Source organism: Podarcis pityusensis, assembly GCF_964106645.2.
Source record: "Podarcis pityusensis genome assembly, chromosome: 9".
NCBI lineage: Eukaryota > Metazoa > Chordata > Lepidosauria > Squamata > Lacertidae > Podarcis > Podarcis pityusensis.
The window spans coordinates 26,988,448-27,004,299 of record NC_138034.1 but is presented as its reverse complement, the minus strand read 5'-3'; the positions used below and the strand labels follow the sequence as shown (position 1 = coordinate 27,004,299).

Below are 15,852 nucleotides of genomic sequence, written 5' to 3'. Positions count from 1 at the left end.
TTCTGAGGAAGCTGGTTAAAGTTGGATCCAGTAGAATTATTTAAGAGGTTTTTTTATTCTGTAAAGGTTGATGTCTTATTTCTGGACTGGATAAATACTCACATGGTCTTTAAGAAGATGGTGGTGGAGGAGGAGGGAACCTAACGGATGCAAGATTACACTTTCCCCTTCACACCAAAGCCCTGCCATGTGACCCCATCCTTATTTTTCCATTCCATTTCACCTTTGAAAGTTGTGTGCTCCTTCTGTGCATCACAGAAGATCCATCTTCTTTCCTTGCCAAGCAACGAATAGTGCCCTGCCCCACAAATAAACAGGAATATAGGAAGATATTTTTAATACCTGTGAGGTTTCAAACTGTGCCTATACACAACTTTTTCAAAAGGTGGTCTCAGAGCTATAGGTGAACCCAGCCAAGGTGTCTCAGCATCTTTTAAGTTCCTGTTGCTTTTTGGCCTTACCTAAAAAAGGACACGAGTGTCTATAGTTTAGCAAAGCCCCATGCATGATATATGCCTGGATTTTTCTAACTATCAATTTGACAGGCAAGCAGAAAGTCTTCTCCAGAAGGAGCTGACCTTAAACTGACTATACCTTTTGAGTTGTATCTGAGATTCGTATGCTACCTGGAGACCATTTTAAACATTCATTGTATGTGTGTAACGCATTTGCATTTCAAAGGGAATGGAGTTTCACCTTCTCACTTGATAAGCAGAGCAGCGCCTTTTTGCGAAAGCATGAAATGCCTCTTTTACTGGGAGCACTTGTTTCCATCAAGGTAGCTTAATTTGTGGAAATATTTATGTACTAAAAGGCTGCTTTCTACATCGCAATATGGTCTGGGAGTGCTCCCACAAGACTTAGGCTGTGTACACATTACCGCATACTCTTGCTCCAGCTCATTCCCACCACTGGGAAACCGAGTAAGCATGACAATAAGCCACAGTTCATAGGTATCTTGTAGCCTCTTGAGAAATATTCCCAGCCTGATGCACTTTCCCTCAAACCAGCTTTCACCCAATTAGAAAATGGAAGCTGCGGTTAAGCGGAGGTATGTACAGTTCTGGATGCCATTGCATGTGCACAGGTAACAGCTTCAGTGAATTGGGAGTTCAGCGTGGGGAAACAAACCAGGTAATAGGCATCAAGTGACGACATCCCTTCCCCCCCTCTGGTTTGTAGAGAAAAGTGAGAACAGGACTTGAAACACAGCGGGGAGAAACAACCTCACTGTGTTTCAAGCTACTAATGCAGTGTTTCCCAAACTTGGGGGTTTTTTGGACTACAACTCCCATCATCCCTAGCTATTGAGGGCAGTGGTCAGGGATGATGGGAATCGTAGTCCAAAAACAGCGGGAGATCTAAGTTTGGGAAACACTGCACTAACGTGTACATGGCCTTAGGAAACACAATGTGGAACAGAGAACGAGAGAGTGCTCCAGCTTGGTTTCTGTTTTATCCCTCCCTGCTTTGTTTTCAAGCACGCAGTGTTGTGCAAGGAGCACTCCCAAGTTGCTGAGCTGTATTGTGGGATGAAGCAATATTACGAGCATTTCTTTAAGCTTTAATTGTGTGCTTGTGGCAAATAAACAAAAGCAGCTGTTTGGGGATAGCAGGACTAGCTATTTTCCGAACTGTAGATGTGGATGGGGTTGATAACTGTAAAAAAACTGGACCATAAAAAGATTGGTTGGCATGATTATATGAGTTGAAGATACCTAAGGGAAAGTCTTGGGATTTTTAAAATTTTATTTTTAATAGTTTCTTTGCCACTTTTCATTTAAAAATAAATCCCAAGGCAGTTCACAACAAAATAATAGTAATGAGACCATAGAAATGAAATAGTGAAACTCCACAGTTACTGTCCCACGGTTGCTAAAAGGTGGCATCAGGAAACGCTTGTGCAAAAAGATGGGTTTTTGGTTTCACATAAGATAAATAATAAAGTGTCTGTGAGAAAGGCAGCATTTGTAAATAACTAACTTTGTAGCATGATCAACAGAAATGTTCCAGAGATCTGCATTAAAAAATAATAATAATCCAAGGGCAATAAGAAGAGAAAGTGGCCTTTGAAGTAGATTACTGACCTCACGAGTTCAACTGGTCATTGGGTTACGGGAACAATAACAGAAATGTTAGTGGGAATTGGATAACTTTATATGAAGGGTTGAAGATTGTGGAAACTCCTGCTGGCTGCTGGGGATTGTATTCACATGGAGCTGGATTTACACTGACATTTCGTCACCTGTCACTGGAAACGGTCAAAACGAATTGTGTGGAGGGAGAAATGACAATTTGTATGTGTGAACCAGCACTCAGAACCTGCTAAATGCTCTTAATATTTCTCTCTTCTCCTCCATTTTCTGTCACTTATTCTCCTTTACTTCTGTATTTTAATCTATGTATCAGTATTCTGTTTACAATTCACAACGTTGCATTTCACTATTTCTTATTTCATTTCAAACTCTCAAATTTCTCTGCTTTATTTTCCTAGCCCTTTTTACATCTTTAAAAGACTTTTCCAACTTTCTAGCATATCACTATCAGGATAGTATTTAGCAACCTAACATTTCCCCTGCTATTTCCGGTAGGATAACAGACTCTACAAATTCCATCTGTGATTTGTGAGCTCTTCTTAACTCCCACCCACTCTTCAGTTTCAGCATTTCCATTTCTATTTTCACTTTTCTTTCTTTTCCCCCTAGTTTTCCCAATGACCGGGTTAGGTGACACACCTTTACTATTGACATCTATAAGGCAGTGGGCACCGAAGTCTCTGCAGTCGAGCATAAGACTTATCCAGGAATAAGATATTTCTTTTACAAGTGTTTTGCACAGGGGCTTTGGGATACTTGTTTGAATAATCTTTCGCATGTTTTCTCTTCCCACCTCCTAGGTATTTCAGAGTTGCAGTTCTTCCCTCTTCCGCTGACATCAGCTGTCTTTTCCGCACGAAAGTCCACTCTGCTGCTGAAACTCTTTTATTTAGTGAGATGTTCAGAGTAGCCATTTCCCAGGCCTCTTTGCAGCAGAAGACTTTGAGAGTGGATGTCTGCTCTGTCAGTAAAACTCGCTGGGAAGAATGCCTAGTAAGTATTCTTTATTATTGGCTTTGTTTGATGTTCTTTTGTTTTTTCTCATGCTGATAGATAGGAGGCTTCTGAGGCATGCATTAGCATCCTCCGCAGGACTTAATATATTCATCTCTGATATGGGATGATTGTGGAATTTAGATTCCCTTTTGATCACAGTATTACAGAGGTAGACAATTTGTTCAGTGCTGAGGGCTTCATTGAAAATGCATCATAAGCCTGAGGGCTGCAGCTAATATACATATTTTAGACACATGTAATAAGCATAATTTGCATATGGTTTTAATCGATGTAGTCAACGGCAAGCTACAATGAGATTTGCAACAAAATAGTGTGCTCCAAGCATGGCAGCCTTTGGTTCAGCCTCTCAACTCATTTTTTTAAATTTCAGCTTAGAAGCTGAAAACAGTAAGAATTTTTTTTGTGGGGGGGATTTGCTACTATTTGCATTTTTTCATCAGATTCTTCTACATCTCTCTCCAGCTGTGACAACTAGGAAATTTAATGAAAACCGAAAATCCTTTGTTTCTAGCAGATATGCAACCCACATGGAGTAGTTATCCCTTTGGCCCTAAATTTTTTTTATATCTTTAGGTTGCAGGTAGATGGACAGGGTTCAGTTTTTGTTGCTTTTATTTTGACTTCCTGTCACATTCACAGGCTGGGAGGGGACGATGGAAGATTGGAATTGAACCTACTAAATACTTAAATGCCAAACAGTTGGTGCAATTGTTGTGCTTTCAGGAAGCAAACTTTTGTCTACCAGACAATGTTTTTGTTCTTTGGCGATGGAGAGAGGGAAATGCCCCTCTGCAACACAGGTTTATTTATTTTGAGAGGGTAGAAGCACTGGAATGTATTTTACGTTTGTGACACCTGTTTTCACTCCATGGCTGACACGATTCTGTCTTACTGTGGCTCTCAAAAGCCCCATTGACATGAACAAGAAACACACGAGTTAAATAGTTAAAATACAATTTTGGTGCTGATGCAATTTCCTGGCCTACCTTTTATGTTGATATCTGACAGCATTGACCCACAACACACATCAATACAGAAATGATGTGCAGCCTAGAAAACTGCAAAGCTAGTAAGTTTCTTCCATTCGCCTTTGGAAGAAGGTCTACTAAAGTGCCTTATACCAAATTGCTCCATGGAGCCCAATATTGCCTACAGACAATCTTTTTCCAAGACAGAATTTCCCATGCCAGGGAATTGAGCCTGGGAACGTGTGCAAGCAAAGCATGGGTTCTGTCACTGAGCTCTGGCTCCTCCCCTATTTTGCATCAAGCAAAATGGACACAATCCCCCATGGATAAGAGCACCCTGGTAAGAAGCTGATTGCTCTGTTTTTCTTTGTGTTTCTCACGCTATCATTGCCTCAGTAACCATTCAGTAGATAATAATATAACAGAAGCATATTGATTAATAACCATGGACACTGCTAGAGTTTAAAATGATGGTGCCTGAGGCATGTTGCGCAATAGGGCTCTTCAAGCCTCCGAATAGGAGCCTGAATTTTCTTTTCTTGCATATAAAACCACATTCTTTCCTCATGATGGACTGATGCCAGGGATTTTTTTTGCCCCAGGCACCAACTTAGTACTGTTTCTTGCATGGATCTGTTAAATTTGATTAGATTTACAGAATTTAAACTACTATATATATTTATCCTTGTGGGTATGCATTGTCTGGTCCTTAATATTTCTAGATTACAACACACACACAGACACACACACACACACACACACACACACACACGTGTCTCCTTTAAATCAGGTTGTCCCCACATTTAGGGAAAACACAAGAGCAGCAAAAGACTGGCTGTTACCAACCAGTGAAGAAGATCTGGATCCCAGGGCTTAGTTGGGACTCCTTTTGTAGAGTCCTTCTGAATCCCAGTTGCTTGTGGGTTTCCCACAGGTAGTAGTTGCTGTGAGAACAGGATTCTGGGCTACTGTCGATTGGCCATTGTCCTGTTATTATGTAAGAGATACAGGAAGTTAAAGGTATTTGAGGAGCCAGTGTAAAACCATGTTGACATATTTGCAGTTTCATCAGGGAAGGGGTGGTTGTATCTATTAAAATTACTGTTATTTTTTATTGATTTGATTTTCTAAATAACCAATGAATTATCATTTCACATTTCTGTGCAGGCTGGAACTCAAATAAGCCTGGCAGACTTGCCATGTTCGGATGAGACTTCTACTCTCTGGTATAACTTGCTGGCTTATAAGCAGATTCCTAGGAAAAAGAATAAGGAACTAAAGGAGGATCCTGTATTTGTACCAAACAATCAGTCGCCTGGCTCCTTGGACCTGGTGAGCAATGTGTGATGACTTCTGAACAGGAGACTAGAAAAATAGAAGCGGCAACAGTGAAGCAATTGTACTGTCTAATTATTTGCTCCCTCCTGCTGCTTTTGTTAGCTGACTGCCATATGGCCTGAGTGGAGGTGTGTAATTTGGCTTCTAAGAACCAAATCTACCTTGTAAGGGGGGGGGGGGGACACCTGCAAGCCGCATGTTACCATATTAAAAATTCCCTGTGCATAAAAAAACACAACGCTAGCTCATCATGGAGAAAGCTTAGGTTACTTTCCACAGTGTTATTTGTTTTGTTTATTTAACAAAATTTGTATTGTATTGTGTTCTTTTTTTAAAAAAACCACTTGTAAGCAGTTTGCAACAATATAAAATAAACATTAAAAATGGTTGATGGAAAACAGTTAAAAACAGACATTAAGATATTCAAAAGATAATTAAAATCAACAAAAGCCAAAGAAAAGCTCAAAACACATTTAACCTCTATGTGCCTGGATAGGCTTGCCTAAAGAAAAATATTTTAAGCAGGTTTTGAAAAGAGCACAGTGATGGTGCCTGTGGAATGACAATAGGCAGGGACTTCCAAAATGTAGGCCCTGCCCACACTAGAAGCTGGACATCTTGCAAGGCCAGAATGAGGATTAAGGGGCACCTGTAACAATGCCAGTTCCACAGGTCGAAGCAGTAGAGTGTGTGCATATGGCACGAGGTGTTCCTGCCAGTAAACTTAGGGCTTTATATACTCATAGTAACACCTTGAACTGGTAGCAGTGCTGTTGTTTTTACATGGAGTTCAGTTATTCAATCCACACATACACACACACCTTCTGCCTGTACTTGGACACCTATTCTCAGCTACAAAGTGTGCAATTATAGTGGGCCTGCTTGGATTATCTTCTTTCCTTGATCTGCTGTTCTATGCGTGATGAAAAGTAAGAGCATATCCTGCCTACCTGGCATGCGTAGCCCTCCTGAAACATGTATAACATTCTTAAAGGCACATAAAATCCTTCGCACACAGGCCCGATCACATGATTGCTTCTTAGATTTTACCTGGAATGACAGCTTACAAGATCCGGGCCTTCCTGCATTGGACTTAATGAACGTGTTGTCTTTTATGAACATTATGTTCATGTACGATTGTCCCGCTTCAGCGACGTGGGAAGGGAATGAACATTCCTGTTCGCTACTACAAGTCGGGGAGCAGAGCCAGAAAAAGTTGTAATCTTACCTGGCTGGTTGTCATTTATGAATGTCAGATACTTCTGTAAAGTTTGCTTTTGCCAGCTATACATAAATGGCAGCTAGTTTTTTGCAGCATACGGTTAATACGTAATTTTGCACCAAAGAACCACAATATATTTCCTTTACTATATCCTTTCTGAGACAGTACATTTTGGTGGGGGGTATAATTTTCACAAGGGATGCATGAATTCTGAAGTCACATGGAAACCTGGTGTCACGTGAGCAACCAAATATGCTTGGCTCTGAGTTTCTCATGATGTTGCCGTGCTTATGTTTATGTGTTCCCGCATATGTTTTTGTGATCAATACATTTAATCAACACCTTTTCTGAAAGGTGGATTCTGGTAGAATGTCATTGGCAATGCCAGTGTAATTGACAAAGGCATTGTCTGTTCACAACTATTAATAGGACAGGTTTTATAAGTAACATCGCTCAGTATGTCTTCTAATGTAGATCTGCTTCCAATGTCTCTGTTAGGATGCTGTGTCAGCATTACTGGAAAGGACATCAGCAGAGCTGCAAGCAGTAGAACAAGAGTTGGCAGAGGAGGAAGATGAAGAAGATGAGGAGGAAGAAGAGGAGGAGGAGGAAGAAGAAGATGAAGAAAAGGGTGTACAGGAGCCACAACATGTTGAAGAAGACTGGTAGGTTGATTTGTTTTTTTTAAAAAAATACTATTATTTATAAAGCAACATCAAAAACAAGGCTGATCACTGAAAGAAACCTCTGCTCACCATCTGCTCCTCGTGCATGTAAAATTAACTTCTTACCCTTTTAGACCCCTTGGTGGAGAACTGCACGTTTCACTTGCTGTTTTCCCTATTCCAGTTTCCCCAGTGCTGTAGAGAGAAGCTGTTTTTGTTTGTTTTAAATTTAAGTAGCATTGTGTGTCTTGAGTGGGAAGTGCAGCAGGAATTATGAATGGCATATCCGCCGCACACGCTTCCACCGTTGAGTCTGCACACAATTAAGATTTCCAGGAGACCCCCACCCCTTGGAATCCCAACCCCCATTTCACCTGCCAGCCCTGGCACCACACTGTCTGCACATGAGAAGCGTATTTTCAGAGGGGAAGCCTGGTGGACATGCATTGGCTCTCCCCATGAGTTTGTGGGTGGACAGCGATGCAGCCGGAAGGCAAAGGCCTGCTCTCTCTCTCTCCTTAATAGCACAAACTAATGACTTAAGGGACTACAGCCCACTCCCCATGCATAAGAACCTGTGAGAGCTGTTGGATCAGACCAAAGGTCCATTTAGTCCAACATCCTATTTCCCTGGGTGACCAGTCAGATGCCTCTAAGAAGCCTATAAGCGAGTTGTGAAGGCACTAGCCCCTCCCTTTTGTTTTATGCTATTTAATGACATAAAACAATGAAGATGGGTATTATCTTTTCTTTGGAGCCAGCCTTGCATTGTCCACAATAAATGTCGAGTTTGGGTGATTCATCTTTCAGTAGAGATGTTATTAAATGTGGATTAATTGCCTTGTGTTAAGATCTCACAAAAAAGAATTAATGCAGGTAAAGTGCCCCCCCCCTTCATGTTAATATGATCTCGATATCTGTAGAGAATGTGAAAAGAATTAGTCTGTATTTGCTAGTACTACATTTGCTGGTTAACCATCATGAGAAAGGTATCTTGCATCTCTCCATTAGAACCATCTGTGGATGTCAAACGTACTGCGCTTTTGTCAGAATGTTCTAAGGGAACCGATTTGCAACAGACCTTTCTGTTTTTCTTGGAGCGGATGACTAATATAATGCATTCACATGTCGGATCATGAAAGCGTTGTACTGAAATTCTAATCTACTTCTGGCTGAGATAATGTGTCGATAATAATATATCTTTTGTACAAGGCTCAGATCCCAGGCATGCCAGTATTTTTTCTTTTTCTTTCCTCTTTGCGGGTCTTGTCAGTTTTCAAGGGTAAACTTGGGTTACTTTGTTCTCACAGGCTAGGAATGCTGGCAGAGGCATCCAGTGAGATTGTGACAGAAGAAGAGGACAATGTTAAAGGGGCAGAGGGAAGCAGATACTCAGATGACAACAGATTCTGCCTTAAACTGGTAGAGGAAGGTGAAATCAAGCACAGGGAAGACAGAAAACATGCACATGCGTGTCACAATGAGCAAGCAACGGCACCACCCATACTGGTGAATATTTTAGATTGTTTCTCTAACGCACCACAAAGAAGACACTGACATCCTGTGGCTGTGCTTGGTCGAGCAAGGTGGTGTGTTTAAAGGCAACAGTGTTTGTCATAAGGAATCTGTTTATTGTTTTCAGCCCTGTGTTAATAAATGAAGGCCTGGTTTGCATGTAACATTAAACCATAATTCAAAACAAACCATAGTTTATGAGCACATAGCTCCACTGGAAAACAAGCACAAGCTGGAGTCTGGCTTATTGTGGTGCCTGGACCCTGTCATGTGGTTTGTTTCCTTCCAAACAACACACAATCAAAAGCCAAGGTTTGTGCTCATGGTTTGGGGCAGTGCACCAGGAATGGGAGGGGTCTGCATGCGGTGAGCACCAGCACACTGCTTCTTCATGTTATATTTATTTTTATGCACGAACCTGGCCAAAGTCAGCTCAGCATTTAAACTCTCCATTGATTTCTAACAGGTTCTGTCCCCTCTGGCAAAGTGATCCTTTTTCTGTTTTGATATACAGTAAAGGGGAAAAGCAGAAAAGAGATTCTTAAGTCCTCAAGAAAAGCATTCAGCTTGCTAGTTAACATTTAATGTTTATTTGGGAGATTATTCATGTTTAATAATGAATGTATTAAATATTTAATAGGCTATTTTAATGTTTAAGCTATACTTGCATACACGGATGGTTTAATATTTTTGTTTTTGCATTTGTTATGAAGTTTTAATAATACGGGCTCAGCGCTTCAGAGCAGTGCAGGAGAATTGTGTGTTGTGTGTTTAGGTTGTAAGCTTTAGTCAAAGAATTGGTGGAATTAAACAATGAAAAAACACTTTTGATCAACTAAAAAGGTGTCTCCCAGTTAAGGAGGCAGTACCTATGGGGTGGGACCCAGACCTGATCTTCTGTGAGCAGAAGGACTCCTCCTGTGGAGGTCAAATGGATCTAGTGGAGACTCCCACTGCGTGAAGTGGATTCTGCTGTGGGCAGAAGGAGTTGGAGAGTGATTTTCACCAATTTCCCTTTCCCCTGCAGTTCTGAATGGTCCTCTAACCCTTTGGATCAGGGTTTTGTTTTGTTTTTGTTTTGTTTTTTGCGAGGGGAGGGGGAGAGAGATTGGAAAGGAAGAGAGAATATCACCCCAAATCAGCTCTTCCTCTTCCGCTAGTTTTCAGAGTTCCACTTTATGCAACTCTGGATCCGACCCACTAAAAACAATTACTTTAATTACAAAAATTATGGGTGGCAGGCAGCATCTTCAAAGAGACACTCCTCTTCCTTTTGCATGAAGGAATGGCTTTGGAAGCATGTGAGTACAGCATCTGTACTTTGAGAAAGCATCTTCTTGCTCTGATCTTGAACTGCAGCCTGATTTTTATGAATGGCCCTGACTGCTCTCCTTCCTCTTATTTTTTATTTATTTTACTTTCCATATAAACAAAGTGATCTCCAAGTACCAGATGATTGTTCCTTCTTAGCATCACAGCTGCTCCTTTGGGAAAACCAAACAGAAACAGAAGATCTTGATAAGACCTCCTGGTTATATAGTGTCTTGAGCAATGTCTCATAATATGTTCATTGGCTAGAATCTGTTTGATGCCTCCTTACCACTGATGGCCTAAGTTTCCTACATTTTTTTATCGTTCTGCAAAAATAACATACACATTTAACAGAAAACCTGAAGGATTGCTCCACATTCTTGTAGTACCGCACTGAGAATTTTAGCATAATTCACAATGGTAGCCAGTTCTGGTTACTTCCATCAGTTCTTCTAAGACTTGGAATTTAAGTAAAGGGAGGAGTTGTTGTTTTAGAATAGGAAATATGTTTTTTCTCCAGTATTTGTTTCACCACCTCTAGAGAGGACAACAGCCTTCCCTTGGTTAGCAAACAGTAGGCCTCGATATAAGTGTTAGTTTTAAACAGACAATATGACTTCATTTACTTAAAATGGTCTCCAGCTTTCATTCTCCTGCAAGGTTTTTGTTTCCATTAGTAGAATCAGAAACTTCTAACCTGAGGTCAGCCTTTTGTCCCTTGTTTCAGCCTGAGTCACAAGCCTTTAATATCAAGTACAATATGAGTAGGGGAAATCATTGTTAATTAAGATTCACATACCATTCAGGCAGGTGAGTGTGTGATGCTTTGTGCAGTAAGATTCACACATGTCCCACATTGAAATAGTACTTTCTGTCTATTATTGCTGAGTGCTGCATTGGATTCTTTGTCTTTATTGTAACTAATTTGTGCCAGAATGGGAGGGAAAGCAAGCTTTGTGGGGAGGTTTTGGTTTTAAGGATTGAAAACAATGCACAATATCCTCAACAGGTTGATAAGGAAACGAACACAGAAGACAGGCGTGAGGGTGTGGCTGTACGACCCAAGGACAGAGCCGGCCTCAAGTCTCAGCAGCATCCCTTTGTCAGGAACAGCATGATAGTGCGCTCACAAACTTTCTCTCCAGGCGAGCGGAACCAGTACATCTGCAGGGTAAGACAAAGAGTGTTCTCCACGAGGTCCCATTAACTAAAAGACTCATTTAACTTCTTTGGCAGTAGCACGCTACTGGCAATGAGCCATATACTGACAACCCGGCATCCATCTCTCAGCTGCTAAGCTATAGCAAGCTTGTCACTCTTGCCTGTGGACTTTAGAATTTGCTGCTTGCCATGAGCAAGCCTGGAGCTTGTTGCTGCTGTTGACATCCCCCTCACCCCACCCCACTGACATAAACACATTCACACTTTGCTATATAAACAGTACAGTGGTACCTCGGGTTACATACGCTTCAGGTTAAATACGCTTCAGGTTACAGACTCCGCTAACCCAGAAATAGTACCTTGGGTTAAGAACTTTGCTTCAGGATGAGAACAGAAATTGTGCAGCAGTGGCGCGGCGGCAGCGGGAGGCCCCATTAGCTAAAGTGGTACCTCAGGTTAAGAACAGTTTCAGGTTAAGAACGGACCTCCGGAACGAATTAAGTACTTAACCCGAGGTACCACTGTACACACTTACTTAGGAGACAGGCTGCACCCAGGCATTTAAAGCACAAGGCTTCTGCCAAAGAATCATTGGCACTGTAGTTTACCCCTCACAGAGCTACAATTTCCAGCACCCTTAACAAACTACAGTGGTGCCTCGCAAGACGAAATTAATTCGTTCCGCAAGTCTCTTCGTCTTGCGAGTTTTTCGTCTTGCGATGCACGGTTTCCCATAGGAATGCATTGAAAATCAATTAATGCGTTCCTAGGGAAACCGCCTTCAGACCAGGTCCGGGGACAGTCTGTCCCCCGACCTCTTCTGAAGGCTGGGGGGGGGGACGAGGGCTTTTCTTCCCACCCCCAGCATTTTAAAAAACCCTGGGACAGCGGAGGACTTCTACCCTGTCCGGGCGATCTTAAAATGCTGGCGGGCGGCATTTTAAAATCGCCCCGGGACAGCGGAGGACTTCTCCGCTGTCCGGGGCGATTTAAAAGCCCCTGGGAAGGCAGGCAGGGGGGACAAAGGCTTTTGCCCCCGCCAGCCTTCAGAAGAGGTCCTGGACCTCTTCTGAAGGCGGGCGGGGGGCGAAAGTCTTTGCTCCCCCCGCCTGCCTTCAAAAGCCCTCCGGGACAGGCAGGCAGGGGGGAGCAAAGACTTTCGCTCCCCGCCTGCCTTCAGAAGAGGTCCAGGACCTCTTCTGAAGGCGGGCGGGGGGCGAAAGTCTTTGCTCCCCCCCGCCTGCCTTCAAAAGCCCTCCGGGACAGCGGAGAAACGCGCTGTGTTTCTCCGCTCTCCCAGGAAGGCAGGCAGGGGGGAACAAAGACTTTCGCCCCCCGCCCGCCTTCAGAAGGTGTTCCCTCCCCGTCGCCCGGCTTCGGAACGATGCTCCGAAGCCGGGCGGCGGGGGCAGGTGTTCCCGCCCCGCCGCCCGGCTTCGGAGCATCGTTCCGAAGCCCGGCGGCGGCGGGAGGAGGCGTTCCCGCCCCACCGCCCGGCTTCGGAGCATCGTTCCGAAGCCCGGCGGCGGCGGGAGGAGGCGTTCCCGCCCCACCGCCCGGCTTCGGAGGAGGTCCGAGGACAGTGGGGAAGACGCGCTGCGCTTCCCCGCTGTCCCGGATATTTCCCTATGGGCTGTCGTCTTGCGAAGCAAGCCCATAGGGAAATTCGTCTTGCGAAGCGCCTCCAAAACGGAAAACCCTTTCGTCTAGCGGGTTTTCCGTCTTGCGAGGCGTTCGTCTTGCGAGGTACCACTGTACAGCTCCCAGGATGCTTTTGCGGAAGTTATGTGATTTAAATATACGAGGGTGCGCACAGGCCTCAGCCTGAAGCCAGTAAGGCTTGCTTCCAAGTGTGTAGGATTGCACTGTAATTCCATATGCCGGGGGGGGGGGCTTTTTCAGTCTGAGGTCTGCATGCTCTCCTGGGCAGCCTTCTGGTGTCTGTGTGCCAATGGTTGGTGGTGGTGGGAGGCTCAAAAAATGAATGCAGGCTAACACACCTAACTTCACATGTATACTACTTGGAGTGTGAACTGGTGGTGACTGATCTGGGAAAAGATATTGAGGCTATAGCAGATAACTCAGTGAAAATTTCAACCCATTATTCAGCAGCTGTGAAAAAAGGGGATTCCATGCTAGGGACCATTAAGAAAGGGATTAGAAATATAACTGCCATTATCATAATGCCATTAAACAAAGCTATAGTGCAACCGCACTATGAATACCGTTCCAGCATCATAGAGTTGGGAAAGGTGGAAATAAGGGCAACCAAAATGATTATAGGGCTGGAGCAACTCCCCTGTGATGGAAGGCTACAGCACCGGGGCTTTTTAGTGTAGAAAAAAGGCAAGTAAGCAGAGAGGGGCTCGATGGAAGTTTATAAAATTATGCGTGGTGTGGAAAAAGTAGATAGGGAGACATTTTTCTCCCCTCATAATACTGGAATCGGGGGGCTATCCAAATCAAGCTGAATGTTGGAATACTCATGGCAGACAAGAAGAACTCTTCACATGGCACAGATCAGCTAAGGAATTTAGCACCACAATATATGTTCATGGCCACCTGTATGGATGACTTTAAGACAAATTAGTGGAGGATAAGGCCATTGTAAGGCACTAGCCACAATGATTATGTGCTGCCTCCAGTATCAGAGACGGTGTGTCTAGCAGGGCTGCTGTTATGTTCTTAAGTTAGTGGACCAGTGGATGCAGTTCTTACCTCTGCAAAGCAGGCGACATTCCAACCACACAAAAGCAAAGGTTTCTACACCACAACCACCCCACATGCACACATCTGCCTGTCCAAGCAGGCAAGCAAGAGGTATTATCACAACATAAGGACACTTCCCAGTCAGGCAAAAGCTTTTGAGGAGGGCCAAGAGTGTGTGCGATGGAGATGGGGAAGGGCTTGGGAAGAATCCCAGTGGCTGGACAGAGATGCTAAGATAATCTTGTCTCTTTTTCCTGTGGTGACCTCTGCTAATGCAATTGTTTATATGCAACATGCTGCTTCTGTGAGATATCTAGGAGCGTATAATTTTGAAATTAATATATGCAATGTGGAAATGGCACTTCCTCTGACGGTGCTGTTTCAGAAATACCTTTTCTGGAAGAAGCTGTACCGACACAGTTTCCATGGAGCTCCTTTAGTTCCAAAGCAACAGTTTACACATTATCATAGCAGTGCTTTCAGACAAACTGCTCATGTGAAAACTGAGACGGTAGAGTTACATGAGAGACTTGCAAACAATCAGTGACTGAATGTATGAATATTCAGTTCGGCTTCCATTACTCTGAAAATCGCTTCTTATCCTCCCTTCCAGTTGCAGAGGGTTGAACAATTTCTGTCTGTTTCTGAAATGCTAAATATCTAAAAACTGGATGCTAAACAAAGCCTTGTTCTTCACACTTCATATAATACCATCTTTTTAGCTGTTCTTTAAATCTTTCCTAAATTGAACTGGGTCTTCATTTGGGATGTGGAGGAAAGCTATTGTAGTGTATAAATCAAGACCCCAACATTTGAGGTGCTAGTAATTTTCCATCATGGGGTACAACAATTTCAAAATGGCAGCCATCTTTGTACTGCGGCATTGTATGGTCGAATTGTGGTTAATTTTTTGTTCAAGCTGTCCCTCCCTCTGTCTGTGATGACTAACTGGACTGGCTTTTCTCGAATAAAACTCTGAAGGCTTGAGCCCCCTCAGTCTCAAATCCAAAGGAGAGCCTAGGAGAAAGGTGGCAATGTGGTTAAAGTAGCTACCGGCATAGCATGCAGCCATACCTAAGAAGTGGGCGCAAACACTTTCACACACAAAATGGTGAATCCTTGAGACAACCCAATTGGAGGCCCAACGTGAATGAACAAGAGGTAGCAAAAGGCCTGTAAAACTCTACATTGCCTTGCCAAAAAGGGACACATGACATATATATGCTGATAAACACTTGATCTATCTTGGTTGCCTTTACACAATCCCACTAGCTATCTCATTCAGACTATTAGCCTTTACACACGTCTGTGTGTGTGTCCCAATCTTATGCCCTCCTTTAGAGATTTCTCCCAGATTGAACATATATCTAGCACTTTGGGAACTAGGTCAAAAGTCTCTACTAAAAGAGTTTATTTTACCAAACTGGGAAATACAATTCATCTACCATGATTAATTCCTAACAAATCTATGTTGGCTGCTACTGATCGCACCATTTACCATTAGATAATTGCAGGTTGTTTTAATATATTTTTTACTATTTATTATCCATCTTTCTTTAAAAGTAATAATTCTGCAAATCGTATAATGGGAAACTGAGCTTTTGATTCTGTTTGTACCTCTCCATATGCATAAGTGACATTTAAGCACTAATGTATGGCATTATCATCCATGATCGCTTAACAGCGTACTTCCTAGAGTAGGAAAACTAATGTCTCTTTAGGGAGAGAGAAACCTAGATCACAAAGCTATTTTTCAAATGCTAGCTACATCAGCGTATTTTAAGACTCAGAACTTGTTAATTATTGAAAATTCTGTGGTATAATTCTTGTAAATAATGTTGTTTAATATG

The 15,852-nt window shown here is 42.8% G+C and overlaps 1 protein-coding gene and 1 long non-coding RNA gene across 3 annotated transcripts in view; both read left to right on the top strand.

Moving 5' to 3' along the window:
- Positions 1-15,852, top strand: part of WWC2 (WW and C2 domain containing 2) — a 116,519-nt gene that overhangs the window by 89,191 nt on the left and 11,476 nt on the right. For both annotated transcript variants that reach the window (XM_081021689.1, XM_081021690.1), the window contains exons 15-19: positions 2,897-3,089; positions 5,249-5,413; positions 7,140-7,306; positions 8,617-8,815; positions 11,142-11,303. In XM_081021689.1, the coding sequence (XP_080877815.1) occupies positions 2,897-3,089; positions 5,249-5,413; positions 7,140-7,306; positions 8,617-8,815; positions 11,142-11,303 (886 nt within the window). The remainder of the gene's footprint in view (positions 1-2,896; positions 3,090-5,248; positions 5,414-7,139; positions 7,307-8,616; positions 8,816-11,141; positions 11,304-15,852) is intronic.
- LOC308485785 lies at positions 11,935-13,052 on the top strand. Its single transcript, XR_013990775.1, has 2 exons — positions 11,935-12,645; positions 12,832-13,052. It is a non-coding gene; the product is annotated as an uncharacterized lncRNA (long non-coding RNA).